This window comes from Anopheles nili, chromosome 2, assembly GCF_943737925.1.
Source record: "Anopheles nili chromosome 2, idAnoNiliSN_F5_01, whole genome shotgun sequence".
NCBI lineage: Eukaryota > Metazoa > Arthropoda > Insecta > Diptera > Culicidae > Anopheles > Anopheles nili.
Genome location: NC_071291.1, coordinates 57,330,454 through 57,353,075, shown reverse-complemented (window position 1 = coordinate 57,353,075; position 22,622 = coordinate 57,330,454). Strand labels below are relative to the sequence as shown.

The 22,622-nt window shown below is 48.7% G+C and overlaps 1 protein-coding gene across 1 annotated transcript; it reads left to right on the top strand.

Annotated features, from left to right (window-relative positions):
* Positions 1–19,997: 19,997 nt before the first annotated feature.
* On the top strand, positions 19,998–21,998 carry LOC128731087 (insulin-like growth factor-binding protein complex acid labile subunit). Its single transcript, XM_053824184.1, has one exon. The coding sequence runs from the start codon at positions 19,998–20,000 to the stop codon at positions 21,996–21,998; it is 2,001 nt and encodes a 666-aa protein (XP_053680159.1).
* The last annotated feature ends 624 nt before the right edge of the window (positions 21,999–22,622 follow it).

Genomic DNA, 22,622 nt, shown 5'->3' with positions numbered 1-22,622 from the left:
TTCACGCGTCAATAATTGTATCACTCCCGTTCATTCCAGCGATCATAATCGCACACGGGGTTTCACAGGTGAATGAAGGCGATTGAATGGCGAAACCACGCCACAACTTCAACGTCCCGTATTGCACTGGCCTGCAAAAAACCTCCACAACACTCGAGCTGAATCCTAACGAGTGTTTCGCTCCAATCACCGTTCTGATGGGCTCACCGATGGTCACTTGTGTGCATACGCTACCGTACCAGGAGCTACCGGTGCGAAATCCACCCACAAAAGGCCGTGGGAGCGTGCGTTGGAAAAATGAATGACGGAAATAAAAATACCTGCACTGCATCGCTGGTAGCTGGTATGACCGACAGCCTAGCGTCAGGATATGACGACGCGATTCACGTTCCTAGCACGCGTGTAGGCGTACAAACAAACGCACAAACAAACGCACAAAACCACTCGCGATGGACCGGTGCCTTGTCCGCACTCGCAGGCTATTATTATTCCAATCACTGTCCGACAAGTGACGAGCATCGAACCTAATCGCTTCAATCATAAATGGCGCTCGGAAACCCCGGGGCAAACTTGGCCGCACCTGTCACGTGGGGTCGACGGTGTTGCTACGGCCGGCCAAACCATCGACGATCCCACGCCAGGTTGAGCCAGTTTCAGGGGTTGATTATCATAAATGAAAATCACGAAACGCGCGCGCACTCTGGCTTGCACTGAAAAACAAACGCCAACCGTCTGTCGAAGCCGGTGTAAGCAGCGGAACATCCTTTCGGCTAGGTTCCCGGACCGCGAAAAGAAAAATCAAACGGACGGAAGAAAAAAGACGACCCGCTACCGGTTTCCTTCGCTACGGGTCGGTTTGTGAACGCCAACGGCTGTAGCAACTCTCGATTTCGACGATCAAATCTCGCACCGGAAGAACCGGCCGGCGGAGCAAATCGCATCGGCTAGCGAGAAGAAATAAAACGGGAATGAACCAAACAAAAACACACAGACACAAACGGCGTTTTGGGCCAGCTGCTGCGGTTCTCAGGACGAAGTGTCCCGCTATCCGTTTTTTTTTGTTCTTTCAGGAGCGACACGAACAGGAATGGTTCGAAATTCGGCAGACATCATTGGCCTGATGGGATGGAATGATTCGTTTAGATGGAAATGTCGGGTAGCCAAAACAAAATAAAAAAAAACTCACCGGTCCGGGCGGGAAACGGAATAAAAAACCCCTTGAAGGATATCGGGAGGCGCGACGCCAAACGGGACATTCCCGCAAGAACGGGTTCCAACCGGGTGGTGGGCGTATGCAACCTGTACCGTGATAAAATCCATTCAAGGATCGGTTATCCCGGACGGGTGGGACCGAGTGAAGGACACACGAGCATACAAAAAAAGAAGACAAAAGCTCGATGCCCAACTCCTACGGCGGCAGCAGTAACCGATTCCATGTCAATCCCACGGAATCCTTCGGTTTGACCATTCAGTCAATCAGTCGCCGTCGTTTCGGTTCGTGCGAGCGTGGATTTGGTGGACATTTTTTTTTTCTTCTGTTTATTTCCACGTTCCGAGCCTCCTGAGTAGGTGACGATGGCTGCCGGTTTGGATTCCCAAAAGCCGTTCGGGAGGACAAAAGAGAAACATAAAAAAAAAGGAAAGGTGAAGAAGAGACAAGGACGAGATAGCGCGTAGCGAAGACATCTTCACCAACTGACGGTGACCGTTGGTTTTACGACGCATCCCGTTACGGTGGGAGGCTGAATAGTGACAGATTCCGTTCGGAACGTTCACGGAGCTGGTTGGGGTTGAAGAAAAATCGGGAGTTTTCCTAGCGCCCCCTTGCGGCAATGGTCGGACAATATTTTTTGTGATGGTGCAAAGAAAATGGGTTGTATCATTGCGTGATTTGGCGCGTGTTTTAAGGAAACAAAGCACTCTTCTCGCTTGTCAGTTGTGGAATTTCAGACTATTCCCAAAAAAGGATAAAGCTAATGAAAAAGTGAAAGGTTGCAATGCATTTGCGCAAGCTAAAGGTTACGTGAAAAAAAGAAATCGATTGCTCCAATCGCGCGTCGTTAGAAAAGAAAAAACTGGAAAAAAAACTGAACCAAACGCGATCCCACGGTGAAAAGCGCCGTGTGACAATCGACAGGACGAAAGCCACCGACGGACGGACACCGAGGCGCATCCTGTCTCGGACACTCAACCCCTCAACGGACGCGGCCACCGGGGCTGTGGGGTCATAAAAATTTATTCTTCATTTTTATACACTTTCTTATCGCCAGCAAACGATCTTGAGAACGGTGTTGGCGCTGCACCCAGAACTCGACCAGGAAGCTGTCGCCTTCGAAAGGGGGCTCGGGTTGAGACGACCCCACCGAAAAGGACGCCGTAAAATAGTTCGCCGGAAAGTTTTCCGTTTTTCGCCCATCCCCCCGTTTGGCGGCGCGCTTCCGCGTGGCATGTCTTTTGTTTTAATGGAGCTTTTCTCCATGCGGGTTAAAGTGACACTCGCACCCTTCCGGGGGATGGCCGAGCGTTTAATGAGCGTAGCGTGGGGGTGCTGATGTCGAGTGGCGTATCCTGGCGGGTGCGGGTGTGTTAAATGGGGATGGAAAAATGCGTTGCTTTATCACAACGGGGGACCGCTTTATGGTACCGTTCAATCATTTTTTGGGTCCATTTAATTGACTTCAAATGAGAGCGCACAGAATTGATGAAAAGTGGTGATTTGGAATGCAGTTTTGTCGATGTTTTTTGTTGGCTTGATTTGGTAGGATAAGTTTGAGGTATTGAGTTGAATCAAATAGAAATTTGTGAATGGAAATGGGAATACTATTGACATGATCTATAGCAGATACGGGATTGAGAAGAGGAAGAAAAATTGTCTCATATCAACGTCTTTGTCAAAATAGTTCATTAAATGCTTCAAATGCAATTAAATACAAATATTAAATAAATGATCTTCAATACGCAAATATTATTAAGACATTTTAATTTTGAAGGAAAATAAATGCTTCGTAAGCTCTTTAAAAACATTTAAATTATTTCTACTTTAATGTTTGATTTGAGATAACTGATATACTTCTCCACGCATTCATTAAACCTTTTATAAAACTGATTTTTTTCACTAATAATTTGATTTAAGGAGCGAATATTGATTGCTTAAATTGATCCTCTAAAATGGTAAAATTTTTGATGTTGAAAAATCAACATAACTTGTATGTTGAAATCAAGCTTAAATCCTCAAATTGTCAAAATATTTCATTAAATGTTACGAATGAACTTAAAAAAAGATCTTCAATACACGAATGTCCTTAAGACATTTCAATAAATTGAGCCAATAAATACTCCATAATAACTGTTAAAAGATTTAAATCATCCATATTTGTATGTTTAGAGATATCTGACATACTTCTCTACGCATTCCTTAACCATTTTATAAAAACGATTTTTTTTTCACTAACAGTTTGATTGAAGGAGCGAATTCCTTAAATTGATCCTCTAAAATGGTAAAATTCCTGATGTTGAAAATAATCACAACTTTGAAGATGAAATCAACCTTAAATGCTTAAATTGCATTGGTTTACTTCACGGATATTAGTAGAAAATTTGGTCAGTTGGTTCTATTGATTGATTTAGCTTTAACAAGATCTGCTTTCGATGAAACGCTTGGTTGCCAATCAAACGCGAACAACTCATCGAAGACAATTTTAAGTTCCCTTAACTCCAGAAGAAGACAGTGACAGCCCACATCACGGAAGGAACGTCACAAGGGACTTACGGTGATGAATCAATGCAATCAAGCATCCCTCCGGAACATCGTTCACCATCGTCCACACGCAATCTCGCCTGCATTCAAAAGTCCAGCCCCACCGGTTCGGGTGATTGAAAAGCGCACCAGGGCTCCGTTTCCGGTAGGCCTCAAACGATTAGTGTCGCTCGTTGTTGTCGCCATTTCTCGCCCGTCGGAACGTGCGGTGAAAGTTCACTGGCCAAAACTTCGCCACCCGCATCATTCGGCGGTCGCTTCTCTCTCTCTCTCTCTCTCTATGTGTATGTGTGTAGTTCGTTACGCAGCCCATTAAGGGGGGAGGTTGCGAGTGAAAAACGGAAAACTTTTCCACTTACAGCAGAAAACTTTCCACGGCAGCAACATTCTTCGACGGCTGCCGGGCGACGGTACCCATCGACGGTGGGCCGAGTTTTTGAAGGATCCTGGGCGCGGTTTTTCCACCCCTTGAACGGCAAAAACGGGACACCGTGTAGGGTAAGCAACATTCTACTTTACACGTGCCCCAACCCGAGCAGGATTCGCCCAAACCCAGGCAAAAAACTTTCTCCCATTGCTGCCTCGCTCATTTACTCCCGACGAGCGAACCGGTGTTTTGTCTTTTTGGGTGGATTGTGTTTCAGCACGGAAAATTATCCAACAAAACCCGTCTGCCGCGCGGGCAAAGTCCCGTGAAGATAGTTTGCGTCGGTGGGGCGCTGGCAAACGGATCCCGATCGGGCAGCAGCGACCGAAACCCGCAGGAATATTTTCACGAACAATTTGCACAGCCACCCTTCACACGGCGGTGAGCGTTTTACCGGCAAATTCCGACGACGTTTCGGGAAACGTGCTGCCCACGCGCAGATTCTTGCGCAGCTGGTGGAATGCGTCTGTCACCGTATTTGTAGCGCGATTAGCCACAGAGAAAGACGGTGTTGGCTTTCGCTTCCATCGGGGTCGGGTCGCTGTCGGACAGCTTAAAGCCTGCCCGAAACAAATGACGATGGCCGGAACCGGGCGTTTAACCTTCGGTGCTATTCGAGAGGCGGGATTTTCCCGGCTCTACTCATCAACCCACGGGCCTAGGGCTGGTTCGCCGGGAAGGTGCCAGGACATGCGCGCCAGGACATTTAATTCATATAAATCGGTCTCCATTAGGTGGCATCCAACCGGCCAGGTGCTTGGGTGGGGTAAATTAATACCGCTAATATTTTAAATCTAAATGCACGTCATTTTTAAAGATCAACTATCACACGAGGTGGGCCGCTTTGGTGGGACGAATTTCTCATTCAGTTCGTCACTGGTGTGTGTGTGTGTGTTGGGTGATATGGCCCGGAACAAAGCGAAATTAAGGTGAAGAAATTCGCTTCCTTCCGGTGGATGATGTTTCTTACGTTCACTGTGGGCGAAGAGCCTTGAATGTTTCGAGTAGGAGAAGACAATAGATTATGTTTAGCTTTAGAAAAAAAGAAAAGAAAGACATTATTCAGTTTTGGCATTATTTAGCTAAATTCATTTCAACGTTCTTGTACAAACATAAAACAAACAGCGTAGAGTCGTGAAACTATATTCCACAGAGCTCATGCATCGTTTCTTGTTCTCTTCAACTGTAGCAAATAACTGGCAGCAAATTTTCACGTTTGCTCGACTTTACACATCCACCATGCTGGTTCGCAGCTTTTGGCATCGGTTTGCTTTTAATTAATTGCTTTTAATCCGTGTTGTGTCGAAAGAAGCATCGCACGTTGATTAGCCAGCATCAAGCGTTTCACAAACAGTTGCCTCTCGTAGTCCTTGCCTGCCATCCTGTGTCTGCGTGTCTGTGTGCGATTGTGTTGCGGTGTTGCTGGTTTCAGTCTCAGCTTCTCCGGCGTCTCAGAGCTCGGAGTCCCCATGGTTGGAAAGTGCGTCATTCGCGCAACAGCAGACCGTCAGTGGAGGCTCGTGGCAGCAGGAGGCTAATGGGCATTGGAAGCCCCATTTGCTTCTGCATACATCCGGGGTTGCGAGCTTCAGGCGGACAGCCACCCTTTAGGCCCGTTGAAAGACGAAACGCCACTGTCTGCCAATAAGCTTCACCCAAAGGGCAGGGCATCTGATTGATGCTTTTGGCACGTTTCGCCGCAGTGTTGTATCACCCTCGAGATAGTGCCCCCTTTCCGTGGTGAATGTACTCCGCGCATGTGTGTGTGTGTGTGTGTGTGTGTGCGTGACGAGAACTAGGACGAAACCGTCGGTTAACTGTACCGGTACGGCATCTTGCCCTCAGAGAAGCAGAAAGGAACCCCGAGCCGTGATGAACGCAAAACAGTGAGGGCTTTTAATTAGCTGGAAATGCAAAAAGGGATACCGCCTTCGCCGTGTTATGGCGGAGAACTTTTCAGCTATCATTAGAAGTGCGGGCTTTGGTGGTTGTGGCAGGGCAAAACAACCACGGCCCAGGAAACGCTAATCAATGTTTCAACGAGCAGCGGATGTGGCCGGATGTGGCCCGTGGGCGTGAGGATACGTGGAAGCCGAGTGACGCGGCTTCGTCTTTTTAAAGTAAGCGGAAAATGCTCGGAGGTGAGTAAATCACTCATGAAGAGGTGGTGAATATATTAAACGCTCAGCAAGGATGAAACGCTCAGCGTCGTGTTCGTGCGCAGAGCTCGCCCGGTTTGTAGATGTTTCCGATTCCCGTGCCTGGAGACGCTAGGGATTGAAACAATACCCGTGCCGTGGTGAAGCGAAGGCATATTCACGGGAAATAAATTAAACCTCCAATCTTAATCATTATTCATGAAATTTACCCTTTCTAGCAGGCGGAAGGCACACTAGCCGGGTGATAAGCGATGCGACGAAATTGAGCATTAATTTTGCATTGAACTAGGCTTATATTGGACCGGGCGTTCGAGAACGGGCTCTCGAGCGAGTCAGTCTTAATTTGCAAGTGTTAATAAACCAAAGGGGGAAATGTTTAATTAACCCCGAAACCAAACACCAACGATGTGAGGTGGGTGAAAGAATTTTGAGCGAAGCTTCATTATACTTGTTTAAATCTGAGCCGTTTCGTCAACGGTTTGGAACTAATTAATTTAATTAAATTATATCGATGCTACTGAAACATAGTGAAATCATAAATTCATACGCTTGGATATTATTCCGTCAATTGGTTCACCTTATATGGCTAATGGATGTCCATCAAATATCAAGAATCCTTGATGTGGTCTAGACGAAGGAAATTTACGTCTGAATGCTTGAAGTGCTTTTCAGAAAATCTACATCAACCAGCATCGACGTGAGAGCACCCAACACGAATCTTCACTTCTAAACTTTCGCTTCTGAAAATGATAATGTTGATAAATTTGGTGTTCGAAATTTCATCAAGAAAAAAAAAAGTAGAATGAACCCAATGAAGTTTAGCTTCCTGCACCTGCGTTCTGTGAACCCGAAGAAAGCGAGTACCATGGCTTGCGTCCAACGTAAGAGAAAAGTTATTCGTTCTAAAATATGACAGCAACAACGTTTCGTTCGCCCTACTCTCGGTGGCGAGCTCTATCCATTCCGGCACGGTCATTCACTTGTTGCAACCGTCGAAAGCACCACATCCCTTTTGCTTCACCGTTGCGTTTCAGTTACAAAGTTTGGTCAGTTTGTGACATCACTTTCTTCGGATCGCTTTCTTGGCCGGCATCGCGGGTACTGCAGTTGTCAGGGCTACTTCCAGTAAATCATTTGCTGGGAAAAACTTGCACAGGGTAAACGACCAGGCGCCAGGTTTTTTTTTCTCGTCCCACCACATCCATTCATTTCTAGCGAGCACCTGCAAACAAAGCAAAAAAAAAAGAAAAATAGAAGCCTCGTCGAACCATCCCACGGTAGGTTAATTTGCGTTGCCATTCCCACGTAGACGGTGGCAGGATACCTAATGCGATTTTGCGTTAGGCACCATTAAAGCGTACCGTGATAATACGTACACCCAACCCACGGCTTTTGGGGCTGCTCAAAACGAGCGGTTTCTTGCGAAAATGGAAGCAATTCTCCAGCTGCCAGATGATAATCGCCTGCCGGACAGCGCCGCTCGGTGTCGCTTGGTTTCTTGGGTAGCTTAATTTTGGAGCAGATAATAAACAAGGTCGTAATCCTGGCGCTCACGTTCCCAGTTCGGGGAACGGTGGCTTCAAGGCACGAGGCGCTGCCGTTGGTTTGAAATTTACGGGAAACGGGCATAACTCAATTTTTCGTTCGACGCATTTCGAACGATGTCCTTCGGCGCCGTTGCTCATGGCAATGGTGGAATAATAGACTTCGGGGCGTCAATTAGCCTTCTTTTGCGGAGCAACGAAACGTCCAATGGTGGGATGGGAAATTTTCCCAGTACCACCCGTCGGTTTTCGTCCTCCAAAAACGAGGATTTATCGTGGGTGTTCCATGGACAGCCTGACGTGCTTACCTTGATTTCCGTGGTCATTTACGGGACGACGGGCCCGATGCGATTACCGGAAGCCTGGAGAACGCAGTAATTGCTAAACGTGTTTTATTCGTACCGTTACCGGACACTTAGCGTCATCGTCGTCCCGGTCCCGGGATCCTTAGTGACCTTGGCTCAAGGCGTGTGGCATCTTTATCACTGTGGCTCGTCCGGTCCCGAACCCTGCAAGGCCTCGGGTAATTAAGTAATAAAATTTTAAATCATTCCCAAACTCCCTCCGAGGGTTTCCGTTCTACCGGAGGCTCGTGCAGGAGACTGTACCTGAGCTTTGGAGGCCCCGTGTCGCTTAGCACAAACCATCATCGGCATGCCGAGAAACGTGGCAAGGGCCTGTCCACAATGGCGAATGGAATGGTGACTTGTGACCAGGCGGTTTGTGTCCCCGGGGCGCAACGTGGCTCGGCACAGTGATTCAAGGACATAAAAGCCCGGCGTGGGGATTGTTTATATTCCTCACAATTTACCCGGCTATAATTGACCGGCTCGAAACGTGCCGTCGGCGAAGGTGAAGGTCGCAAATGGCCGTTCCGGCTCGTGGCTGCACTGAATGCTGTAAAAGGGGTTTCAGTCATTCCAGTGAAGGTTGGGCTCCTGAAATGAATCTCGTAACCTTGGTTAGCTGGAGATAGCTTTCTTGATTTATTCAATTAGCCAAGATTTCGCTACATGATTTTACAATAATTACCGAAACGTTACTGGGAATATATTTTGTTATTAAACTTTCACACGAAACATTTCACAATCACATCTGAAAGAGTACAATGAATAAAATATAACATCTCAAAGCTCCTAGAAGCTCCTTTTCCAATCAACAGCGAATGCCAGCGAGAACTTTTTTGAATCGAAAAAAAAAATCATCGCAGAATGAGTGTGCTATTTTTGTCATTCATGCGAATGAAGCAATGTTTCGTAAACAGTTGCTGTCGAAACCTGCTCACAAAGAAATGTTAGTTCCCGCACGGAAAGCAAACGCTTTTCCTTCCATTTTCACAGCGCAGCATTCTAACTGTCGTCCTAAAAAGCTTCTTCCTCGGCTAGATGCTATTTACAGCGCTATCGTGTGGACATGCAATCCAACGAAAACGACGACAAATCCCATCCAGTTAATATGCAGCTAGATAGATTATGACATTCTGTCCGTGCGGTGCCATTCCCATTTCCACCGGCGAAATAAAAGCAATCAAGCGACGTTCGGTTTCGGTTCGCACATCGAGCCTGTCCGGTTGGACGCTTCTCGGCTCCAGCTCCGACCACTAGCTGCAGCTGTGAATAATAAAAGCTCCACTTCTCGCAACCGGAAGCGAGCGGAGAAGCGATATGTTTCTTCATAATTTGCTTGACGTTTCCTTCGCCGGCGGCTCGCATCGATGCCGTAGCGGCCTAACCACAGCTCGCACCTGGATCCTCGCACCGGGATGGTCGCAAAACGGGACGTCCGGTGGTGTTAGCCAAACTCGGCACGAACCGGTTGCCGTTTGTCGCCCGGGACGTCCACCTTCGCAAGCGTTCCCATGCTTGGTGTGCCTCCGGCACACGGATATCCTAATTTCCTGCCCGTCCGATGCGCCACGCGATCCCTCCGTGGGCTCACACGGCACGGGCACGGCGGGAAAACTCATCAACACGATTGTTTTTACACATTTCGGGGCTGGCCTGACGGGGCTGGCTGGACGCGTGGAAGGACCCGGAACCTGTTGTCCTGCGAGACGACCGCCCGGTGCACCCTTTTTTTGTGCCTTTCTTTCCTTTTTTTTTTTAATCTGATCCTTCGGCTGAATGGAGCGAAACGCTCATCGCACTATCGCACCGTTGCCATCGGCCTGTCGGATTTTTGCGCGGTGTTTTATTATTTATACGCCCCAGGATGCGATTCGCCGGAGCCTGGGAGCCTGGGACGCCGGTCGCTGGACAATCGACTGGCAGGAAACTCGGTCCGTCCCGTTCGTTGCGCGATCGTGAGAAATACACCTGCCCACGTTCGCCGCGACCAAAAGCAAGAGCGCAAGAGGATTTCGAAACCGAACCGCAGCAGGTTGCTCGTGTCGACCAAGCGCTTTGAACCTGCGGACAGTGGACCGACTCCGATGAGGAGGGAAAAAAATCGGGCAAATGAAACCGAGCCCGGTCCCGGAGCTCGGCTGCTTAAGCTTTTCCGGCGTCAGTCGCTCATTCGCCGCCACCAGGCGGACGGATTCTCCGAGCTGGAGGATGTGGGATTATAAAGATGTATAGATAATGAAGCACGATCGTCGCGAGCCTCCTGCACCGAGATGATATATATTTATGATCTTACAAATTGTCATAAGAAAGACAAATCTACGGTTCGAAAAGCGCTACGGCCACGCTGGAATGAGGCCCTTTTGTTGGCACGGGTTTCGTGTGCGTGCGGGTCTGAGCGTGTGTGGGTCTGTTTCGAGGGACGCTTTCCGGTGCTTAACATATCTATGAATCTAATAACCCGGCAGGAACAATTGGTCTCGCAGAGGAAGACATTTCTCTTGCGCGAGAAATGAAGCGCTCAGGAATTCAATTTGAATAATTTTATCAAGATGCTGCGCGCAAGGAACCGCAGCAAAAGCATCTGTGTGGGGTTTTTTATTATTCCTTTTTTTTTCGTAGTGTTCCGTGCGCTTGGTTTCGGATGTCATTATCGTTCATAAAACTTGCCCTTTCATCAAAATATGGTTCAAAATTTAAACGCCGATTATCTGTTCAAGCTCGCTGGAGCATTTCGAACGGGAATGGTAGATGATTCGACAAGAAGTGCATTTTCTGGCATAAAAAAGCATTAGATCGATTTAGCGACGTGTGAGAAAGTGTAGAAAGTGTTAAATCATTTGTGATATTGTATGCTTCATGTTTGATGTAATTTAGAACAGGATGATTAGCAACATTTTGGCTGATATTAGAGCAAACTTTGAAGGACGATAAGCAAATGTTATGGGACAAGAAAATCGATATAGTATCAATGTTTACGCTTCTCATATTGTTCCCAAAACCTCACAATGAAAGAGAACATCAAATGGACATTGATTCGTGTCGAATGTAAACTTTATTTGAGCATTAGCATCAACCGTCAAATTTGCTCGTTATTTATACAAAGCATTTATGGACGCAGGCCGATTTTCACATTAAGATTATACGCGATAATACCACCGGATTAAAATGGTGCCCTCTTTCTTTTTCGTCCGTTCCGCGTCCGTACATCAAATATCAATCCCGCTACCGCATTCATTCCTGGAACCTCGTGCACGTTCACGGGTCTGGACGGTCGATTCAACATTAATCCGCACCCAGAAAAACCCCTCGGGAATCCCCGTTCCGGTGCATTTCCAATTGGCCGATGATTGATGGATCGGTCGGGTTGCCCAGTCGGGCGTTTATTTAACTGGCCCCGTGCACCTTAGTGCCACCTCCTGATGCATCATCCTTGTCAAAGGGACTGATCGCGCAACGGATCGATGTAAATCAATGCCCAAATCCATTTAATCTCGCTTCGGGCCTTTGTGGAGGATCAGTTCTTTTCAATCGAACCGAGCTCGTTTGACCGGGAATCGGAATTTAAGTTGACAGTTGTGATAAGAAAAAATATATATATATTTACCAGAACCACCAATGTGATGTGATGATGAGAAAAGCTTTATTACAGCAATAACTTCTCATCGGCTTCGAAGGTACCTCTTGGTTGGGTGATGCTGCCCACATAACCCGCCTTTAATCCTTTAATGGACGGACGAACCGCGAGGCCACACAAGGAACCGCTGTCGACCGCCGCAGGATCACGCTCAGGAAGTCCAGGCAGAAAAACTCATTTCCTTCATCGAAAAAGTGGTCAAATGCAGCTTGTTACGAGGCTCAAATTTTTGTCACCCCGATTCTGACGAACCGATAGCGTCGCTGTGCGGGAAATGCGATCTCGGGACGTCCCAGTGCGGTGGAAAGTTTTACGAAACGTACATAAAAGTGGAGTCCATAAATAAGATTTTCGGAATTCCCTCATCAGGAGCTGGAGCTACTTTTTACACGAACGAGGATAAAAATCCCGCTTCCCAATTCCTCATTTTTTATATATATATATATATATTCGCTCATTGCCCGGTCCAGAAAGATTACGTTTGACGGAAAAGAAATGGCTCACCGAAAGGAAAGGCTCCTTTCCCGGACAGGAACTGGGCACCGAGAGCAAAAAGGGTTTCCTGCCCGTTGAGCGTGTCTGACGCGCGAGCAAACGGGGCGGACTTTTTTTTTCTTCTACTCCCGCTTCTCTACACACGAGGAAATACCATAATTTATTGATAAACCCTTTTGGCAAGGATCGACGAAATCGACCCGCTCCCAAGGCCAGCGGCTAATCGGGCGGGGGACCTCGGAAAAGGGACTGACGGAAAGTGAACCGTCAAAGATCGTGCGAAGGGTCCGTGGCCGTGGGGTGAAAAGTTGTGTGGGATCATAATTTCACTGTACACTCCATTTAATCCTGTTCGATTTCCTTCAACCGCCCGCGTCCAGAAGAGGTCAATCGGTTCGGATGGACTTTCTTCTCTTTCCCGGTGTTTGCGCCTCGAGACGTTGCCTCCCGAAAAACTCGTGACCGTGTGGAGCGGATTCGCCCGAGGAAGAAACAACAACGAATCGAAAGAAAAAAAAAACACCGAATAAAAATAAACCAAAAGCAAACTCTCCACCGAGCGGCCGCGTTTTATCATTGGAATTATTTATCTGCCGGGATTAGCGGCATGCGATGCGGTCGTTATGTGTCTCTTGGTGCCCTCGAAAACCGCGTCCGGCCGGGTTATCTATTCTTCATTCTCTTCCTTAACCGATCCTCATCGATACCGTGCGATATAAAGGGGATTTTAACTTTATGTCTCGTTTTTTTTTCTTCTTCTCTCGCCCTTGGATGAAACGAATGGCGCATCATTTCGAACGCCGTGAGACTCGGACGTTTGGTTGCTTTTCGGTACCGTCGAAAAGGGGTGGCTGGAACGTCGTCGAATGAAAAGGCGGGTCATAGAGGGTGAAAGCTAGACGCACGCGGAAGCGTAGCGCTATTAATTCTTTTTAAAAAGAATTCTAATCAACCCCACCACGCAGAGGGAGCGGTACAGGGAAATTAATTCAATTTGTAAGTGTCTGGTCGATAAATAACGGCTGTATCGATCATTCAATTAAGATGTAAGTTGATGGGATTTTTGTTGCCTTTTTACGGGTGAGTGTCGTTTTAATGGAGGGATAATTTGTGTAGCAAAGTAAATGACCAAGACGGATTGACTGGAGAAATTCGTGTAGTTGAATGTGAAATGTACAATTTTTTAATCATATTCAAAATGCTATCCTTTTAGATATATTTATCATTTACAACCTGTCTCGTGAAGTTTGGAAATCATCTCGCAATGATTTAACAAACTTCAAAGTAATTAGAATGATATCTCCACCGAACAGAAGTCAATCTAATCGTTTTAGAACGAAACAAGAAACTAAAGAAAAATAATTAATTTCTGCTCTATACGAGGCTAGCCACTCGCTAGATATGTATCAATTGATTTATAAGCAATCAATGTACGGGGAGGTTTTTGATTAATAGTCGCAGGTCATCTCTGGCTGACCACACGCTGAGTGCTCATTAATCATGCACAAAAGAGCGCCCAATAAATTAGAACAAAATGATCGGACGTTTTGAACTGGTTTTTAAGACCGTAGCACGTCAACGAGTTGGTCAATTGAGGAGAGGTTTCGGTTTTCTGCTGGTTCGGTCGAGAATTAACGCGAGAATATGTCTATCAGAGAGAGAGAGGCTTGTTGATGCATGTGAATCTTTGAAACATTTACGTTTAACTGCTTTATATAGGGAAGATGTATTACATGAAATGACCACTGTGAGTTTTAGCTCAAAAGTACCCATAAGCAACCCATGCCAATGATTTCTTATGTTGCTTTTTCGCTCCGTAACGAGCCACATTGTGAGCACATTGTGGCCAAGCAGGACACATTCGTTCAGGCTAACCCAACCGCGGGGAGTTGTTGCAAAAGTCATGCTCGCGCAATGTTGCCAATTGGACAGGGACCGGTGGGTGGAGAATAAATCACCCAACCCACCCAACGGGCGATCCGAGCCGGCGTTGATGAGTTCGCCGTTGATTTATTGGCCACCAGCAGCGGCTTAATTGCTTCACGCTACCCACTTTCAACTACTTCATCAGCCGTGGTCGCGCGAAAAACGGATTACGATCGGCGAACGGCCATAACCCGCGCCACCTTCAACCGGCCAGGCCGTAATGGAGACTGATGATGGTCATGATCACCTGCTCACAACGCGGCTCGGAAAGGCGGGCCGATGTACAGCTCCCAAAACGACCCAGAACGAATCGCAAAGCAGCCCGTTCTCGCGTCTCGCTGGTGGACGAGAAAACACCCGCTAAAAGACGAGGCTCGGCTTCATTACACTCGCCGCTGGGCTGGGTGATTTTGGAATCTCATCAAAGTAAATGAAAGAAAGCAGTTGCGAGGCAATTTCCCATCATCCCGGGGCCGGCTCGTTTCGACGCGAACGCTAGAACAAACCACCGCCCGCTAATCAACGCACGAACGGTGGAAATAGGCTTCCGAAAAGTCGCACCCATGCGAAGACGCTATCGGTCGACGCCGAGGGAGGAAGATTCTTCACACCATCCAATTTCCTTAACAATTAAAATATTTTAACTCTCCCTTCGGATCCCTTCGGCGCGGGACGGCGGAATAATGAAGAGGATCGAATGATCATGCGGGTTGCGGGAAAAATTAATTTCACGGATCGGAAGCAAGATCGAGCCTCTAGGCCCCTGTGGAGCCGGGTATCTGGCGTGCCTTATCTAATCAGCCGCGTCCCAGGAAACCCCCAGTTGGGCTTTTCCACGGTTACTTCGGCTCATCAGGACCTGCAGGCGGTTGATGGTTCAAACCGATCCCACCGATCGGTGGTTAACTGCTTGGGGGCGCGTGAGAGACCTTACGATCGGGAAAAGCGGGAAAGTATCATAAAAGGAGATAAACAACACATTTACCACCACCGGCGGCCGAGCGGGATCGTAATGACTCCTAACTACAGCAAAAGAAAAGGGGCCGAGAAGAACGCGAGCTTGATGAGCGGACATAACGCTTCCGAATGCGATGAAATCGAGCGCTTTTCGTTCGAAACGTTACGAGGTACTTGCTGTACTGCTCCGGTAGCCACCATAAACTAGTATAACAGTGTAGTCCATAAACGGTGTTGCAGTGGCCCTGGGAACGGCCCGTTCGAGAACGTCTAATGGTTGGGGTATGTTGTGCCGTTGCGCTCAAGAAATAAACTCGAAAGGGGCCTAGACGCGATGGAATCGTACACTGCGGCGCATTGGGGTTGAACTTGAACCTTCGAGGAAGCGAACCAAACCCGCCCAAAAATGCCAAACGTTGTTCATATCTTAATTAATTTAATTTTACGAATTTCGCTCCCACCGTACCGTAGCTCCAGTCGGTGGATGAGAAATTCCTGCAGCCCAGTCCCTATGAACCATCCGGGTTGCAGCTCACCGTTTATGTGGCGGGAAATCGAAGAACACCACGCGGAATGGCATGAGAAAACTCCTTGTCCATTTTTTTTTTTTTTGGTTTTACAAATCCACCCCTCAACGGCGATATGCTCGGGGCACATTCCACCGGTCGGCAGCAATCGAACGGCGACGTTTTTCGCCGTACCCGGTGCCCGGTGGTGAGAATGCGGCTCATTAAATATTCATACGGTTCCCGAATCAATTAAAACAATTCGGTAACCTATCGATGGCTCCGCATCGAGAACGGATGGTTGGAGCGCGCGCGCGGCCGGTCTCTCGTGACCGCCGGTTCGATATCCGTGTGTCGGCATCCGAAAAATGGCTCTAATCTAATCATGATTTTCAAACTTTCCGATTGCTCCGGCCATCGGGCGTGCGATCTGTGGGCAAACGATGCGACCGATGGGTTTTGCTACGGTTGTCATTAGGTTTTGCTGGGGGTTTGGTGTCGAGATTTGTCTGCGTTCAGCAAACGACCGTGCTGGAGTTGGTGCCGTTTTCATCCTGAGGCGTGCCTCGAGGCGTTTTCAAGATACCGTGGTTTGTGAGGACGCGTCCGAGATGTGAACTACTGCCGGGTTTCGGGCTCGAAGCTCGAACCTCGACCGTCCTGGTCCTAGTGCCAACGCACGGTGGACATCGGAACCAAGTCGGAAATGGCTATCAATAGCGATAGTCATTGGCCGGATGGAGTTAGATTAGAACGCTGCAGGCGCGCTGAGTTTGGTTGATGTGAGATCCGGGCACGGTGGAAAATTGGGGACGGAACACGGTCGAGCTGGGAACACGTTCCCAACACCTGCGGGCAGTGGGAAATGATTTTCGGCCAGTCATCGGCAAGGTGTGTGTGTGTGTGTGTGAGTGGGTTTTCAGAGGCGATGGAAACAGGGACGGACCGTTTCGCGTTCGGTCAGGTGTGTACGAGCGGCTGATGAAGTTGTCTCGGCGATGATGAAGATGAGCGCGACGGGTTTGGGAGCTGTCAGAAGTTTCATAACCAATCGAGTGGCTGCTAAATTGAAAAGCTGATAGCACTGGTGAACGCACCGGTTGGTCGAATGACTGGTGGGTTTTTGTTTTAAATTATGCCAAACCATGGGCGAACCTAATCTTCGAAGAACGTGAGCGTGTGGTCTCACCCGAGCCAGCATGTTGGTGCAGAGTGTGTTTGATTAAACATGGAGTGTTTTAAAATGCACATCTAGAGTGGGGATTTCCGCAACTCACTATAGATTGCGCAACATTCCGTGGTTTTAGGTCGTTGGTGGTGCTGCCTTCCACTGCTAGGAGATGGTCCTAGTTAGATAGCTAATCGTTTTTTTTTTATCAATTTAAACAATCGCAAAACTAACATGTAAATGTGTGTATGATGTTCGTCTTAATTAGCTACTCGGAGAACCATGATATAAAAATGTTATTATTAATGTTCCTGTGGTTGACTAATGCATCATCAATTATTCTACCGGATTGACTATCATTAGGTTACATTTCTGATTGCTGTGAATTGGAAAAAAGATCGCTACATGCATTGCTCAAAATAGTGATAGTGTTCTGAGTAATTCATTATTCGGATGGTGTCCTTAGTTATGTGTTAAGGAGGACTGGAAATCCTTAAATTCCTTTACAATTGTTGACTAAATTATATCGGTGTGCTGTAGAGCATTCAAATCTAGACACAAAATCTCGTATCTGACAATATATTTGAAAGTGATAATAGCATTGGCAGAGGTTTTAAAGATAATATCGTGTTTCAAAAATCATCCCTTATTTCTATAAGCCCTACCACTATAAGCTATTACAAAGGTAACATAAAAATCAGTGATGTGATTGATTGAGGCTAGTTGAGCTAAAGACAATGGTTTCAACCGACTTTAATGTTTAATTTTTAGCACACGTCGAATAACTCAATCTCATAATCTTGATTAGGAAGGACATTTTTGTGCATCCCAGTCGATGTTCGTTGTTTTGGTCAAAGTTAGTCTCCCTAAACATCACTTCCGACCTGCTGAAGTGCAAAAATGAGCTTCAATCGATAATATTCTTCTTCGGCATCCTGTGTCGGCCAAGTCGATTGCTATCCCGAATCGCTTTTCCCAATGTCCGGAAGCTATACGCTATGAAAACGGACCTTGTTCACGCCATTTATCGCTTTCGAACGCGTTTTTGTAGACTCGCCGTTTTCCCCCCTCGAGGGAAAACGGTTTTCCACGTACTGACCCGGGTGCAAGCGCTGACCATTAATCATTGCGCATGGGAATAATATTTCTCCGTGATCGACGCTTTATTTGTTTTCGGCGCAACCGATCTCGGCAGCGTGATACGCTCGACCAACGGTGCATGCAGCCGGGCAGCTCCTGTGCAAGGAAGTCACACCCGGTGGAGCTAAAATTGCACACACACACTCACACAAACACACACGCTAAAGAGAAGCAAAGCAAACAAAAAATCAAACCCATCGGAGACCGTAAGGAATCTTTAACGTACACCCAGACGGCTACGGGCGCACGAGACATTCCCGAGACGGTACCATCAATTTTCACATAAATTCACTCCCGTCCAGCCGCATTAGTGGCGGCAGTCTCGCCACGGTCGTCCTTCTGGAGCAGACAGCCACGGTTGTGGCGGCAACACCTTTGACACTCGATGCGCTTCAAATCGCGTCCACTAGCGGCTGCTTTGTGTCTCTTCGCGCGGATGGCGCTTCAGCGGTTTTGTGCGAGGTGAAATTCTCAGAAAATTCCGCGTACGACACGCGCGACACCCTTCGGTGTGTCGGGAAAACCCCCCCATACCAACGTTACTACGGGGGAGGGGGGGGCCTTCGTGAAGAGGGAATTAATATTCGCGTGTATTTTTCCCTCGCTGATTTTTTATCCCCAGCTCTTTCGCAAGCCACACGATTATTTCGAAGGGAAAACCACCAATGTCACCAGACAGGCGGGACGTACGTTTTCCACGACGTGCACGGCTCGTCTCAGCGGTTGGACCTAAATATAGGCTAACGGTGGCACACGTCTGGAGAATTTCCCTCTACTCTGCGTGCTCTCGCGAGAGCCGGAAAACTCGAGCCACTGAGCGAGAGCGCAGTGGGCGTGGATCTCGAGAGAGCGAAAAGCAACCATTTCGCTCACGAGAGCACGTGAGTGGTTTTTGTTTACACACTCACCGGCGTGTGACGTGAGCGAGAGAGAAAGAGAGAGAGAGAGAGAGTGAAATTTATGCTGCGAGCATATATGCTCGCCATTGCACGGTGGCTATGTTTGGCAGCATAAAACGTGCGCTCTCGCATGCTCACACTCTCGCAGACGATGGAGCGTGAGTTCCTGGAGCGTGAGTGCCATTTTCCGTGCAGTCTGCGAAAGCGCTCACTCTCTCACTCTCGCTCTTGGCGGCCGCTTCACGCCTAACGCCGGGTGGAAGCGATAAAAGCAAGCGGATTTTACGGATGCTACTTTTAGTCTACAAACAACAACCCGCTCGAGAAGGTGCCGTCCGTTTTCCGGAAGGTTTCCCTCTCAAAATAACAGTTCGTGCAAACGGCGCGATTTTGCCACGGTTTGGGGCCAGCGCCATTCAATACGTGCTAAGGACCGCAACAAACGCTGCAGCGAGCCCATAAATCATCGCTCGTGACTAAAACACGCCACCGTAGCATATCGTTTGATACAGGAAATTCGCGTTCGCGTGAAAGCGATATCGAACCCGGGGTGGAGTCCTTGCGGCCCATAATTTTTGTGTCCCGAGTCCCGTGCGAATTTGAGCTTCAGAAATTAAAACCACACCACCTCTGGGGGGTTCGGTTTCGGTGTCCGGTCTTATCGTTCGAGCGAACGGAAGCTGTCAGTACCGGTAGTTTGGCATATCACGGACGCGTTTGAGGCAACCGTAAACTTTTGCGTAAGCCGGTGTGTTGCGGTGGTGAATACTTTACATCCTTGCGCAAAAGTGCCTTCTGAGGGTGCATTCGTGCGTGCGTGACGTGTGTGCCGGAAGAAACCATCAATTCATCGTGATTCCAGGCTGAAAATTGAGCCTGCCGGATCACAAAGTTCCGGTCTCGAGGAGTGAACGAATTTGTGTGTTTGCTGGCGTGTGATGTGAGAAGCGACGTCCTATGCGTTCGCAAGTAGTACGCTTGTGACGGCGTGTGTGTGTGTGGTTTTTTGTGGGGGTGTGAAAAACGTGAACAGTGAACATGAAGGTGCCCCGGGCAGGACTCAACATGGACGTAGTGGTGCTGGCACTTGGCGTGCTGACTGCAGTCGTTGGTGCCGTCTCGTACTGCCCAAACCGGTGCATCTGTGATGATGAGAAGCTGCACGTGACGTGTGGTGAAGGTGAACTGGACGTGCTGCCGATCGCGTTGAACCCCTCGATCGGTCGGTTGGTGATCAAGTTCAACCGCATCAAATCGATCGACTCGTCGATACAGTTCTACACCGAGCTGACGATGCTTGATCTGAGCTACAACCATCTGCTCAGCATCCCGGAGCGGATCTTTATGTACCAGAAGAAACTGCTGCAGTTGCATCTGAACAACAACAAGCTCGGTGCCGTCACGAATCGCACGTTCGGTGGACTGGACGAGCTGCGGGTGTTGAATCTACGCGGGAACTTCATCGATGAGGTCGGACGGGAGATGTTTAAGGCGCTTCAGAAGCTGGAAGAGCTAAATCTTGGCCAGAATCGGATCGCAACGCTGCATGCGAGTGCATTCGAGGGATTAGCTAACCTTCGGGTGCTCTATCTCGACGATAACTCGATCAGCACCATCCCAACGTTGTCCCTAACGCCTCTAAAGGGTCTAGCAGAGCTTTACCTCGGTACGAACTCGCTCTTCAAGGTGTTGCCGGGTGCGTTCGAAGGTCTAACGCAGTTACGTCGCCTCGACATCCACGGTTCGATGCTGGTAAACATCACGACCGAAACGTTCCGTGGTCTCGAGAACATCCGCTCACTCGACATCTCCGACAACCACCTGCTAAAGGTGCCCACGGTGCAGTTGAGCGCGTTGCGACGCCTCGAGGACCTCACCATCGGCCAGAACGACTTCGAAGTCATCCCCGAGGGTGCCTTCTTTGGGCTGGCAAACCTTAAATCCCTGGACATCTCAGGCGCGCTAAACCTCCGCCAGATCCAGTCCGGTGCATTCTCAGCCAACCCGAACCTGGAATCGATCACGATCGCATCGAACAAGGAACTGCAGGAGCTCGACGAGGGTGCCTTCGCTGGATTGCCCCACATCCGGAAGGTTTCGCTGAGGGACAACAAAATCACCACCTTCCACGAGGAGTTGCTACCGTGGAAGCACCTGGTAGAGTTCGACCTGACGGAAAACCCTCTCGTGTGCGATTGCAACGTGCTGTGGTTGAGGAATCTCCTCCAACGGCAGAGTCCAGACGCACAAGAGAACGCTCAGGTCGTGTGTAGTGGCCCCGATCGATTGCATGGCGAGTTGCTGCGTGAGTTGACGCCTGATCTGCTCGGATGTCAACATCTGCAGTCGAAGGAACGCGCCATCTTCGGAGCGATCATTGTCGCATCGGCTGCAAGCGTCACTACGTTAGTGCTGATCGTGTACCGACTGCGTCATCGCATCCTGGACTTACTCCGACGAATGGGTTGGGGTGGTAGCAACAAACGCGCCACATTGCACGAGGAAAAGGACGTCGAGGTACAGAAGTCACTCGGGGAGGTCGAGTACCATCAGCCACACTGCAATATCTACACGTACAACTACCACCCGGCGTACAGGAACTATCAGCATCCATTCGGTGGTCAGTACACGCTACCGTATCCGCACTATCAGTCGCACGGAACCGCATCTGGTTCCGGTAGTGGACATGCTGGGTCGGCGACTCTTCAACAGCAGCAGCAACAGCAGCAGTCGCAACAGCATCATCTTCACCAACAGCAACAACAGTCGGTGAACTCCATCGTGGCCGTATCGGGTGTGTACGGAGGACAACAGTTGTCTCATCATCATCCACACCAGCAACCACCGTTGCCACAAACACCCAAGGGTACGCTGAGCACTTCGTCATCTACAACGTCCTCTTCGACGTCTTCATCGGCGCTTTCGTCCAGCGGTTCGACCGTATCCGGTGCGTCAGCACTGACCCAATCTTCGACGATCTACTCGCCCCAGTACGCCCATCACATATACGAAGTGCCCAAGAACGTGTCCGACACCTAAGCGGAATCCGAATCCGCGCTCACAAAAAAAAACCCGGTACTTCCCGGGTCCGTCACCCTTTTCTCGCTTTCTCGGAGGGGTGAAGGAAAATTCATGCACACAAACACACAAACACACACACGTTTTACGTCTCACCTAGCAATACGTACCCGTGCACCTTGACGTGATCCTTTCGGGAGAAGAAGCGAAACATTTCACGATACTCACCAACTTCTAAAAGGCTCACAACACACCGAAATTACTACCGTAACCGTTGTTTGTTAGGGCGAGGGCTTTTATCAGATCCGACGTACCGAGCTAGAAGATCGGTCTCGGGGTAGACGGTGGCGCGAGAAACCGTTCCGATACACACACACACCCATACACACATAGCATATAGCATTGATTATTGATAAGATCCCTGCGGGGGAAAAACGGACCCCTTTGGGGTGGGGTTAGAGGGAGCTTCACGACTTCACGAGCTCGATGAGTCATATCGCGAGAACACGTTCATCGCTAGGTTAGGTTACGCTTGCTACGACCTGAGACGGAACGGCACTCTACTCCGTTTATACCTTCGGCTTCAGTTACCACGGTTACCACGCGAGGAGAGGCTGTCCGTGTGAAGTGTGAGCTTGTGGGCGG

What these genes read in the sequence shown, in the direction of transcription:
- LOC128731087 (XM_053824184.1), top strand. Translation starts at nt 19,998, where the DNA reads ATGAAGGTGCCCCGGGCAGGACTCAACATGGACGTAGTGGTGCTGGCA.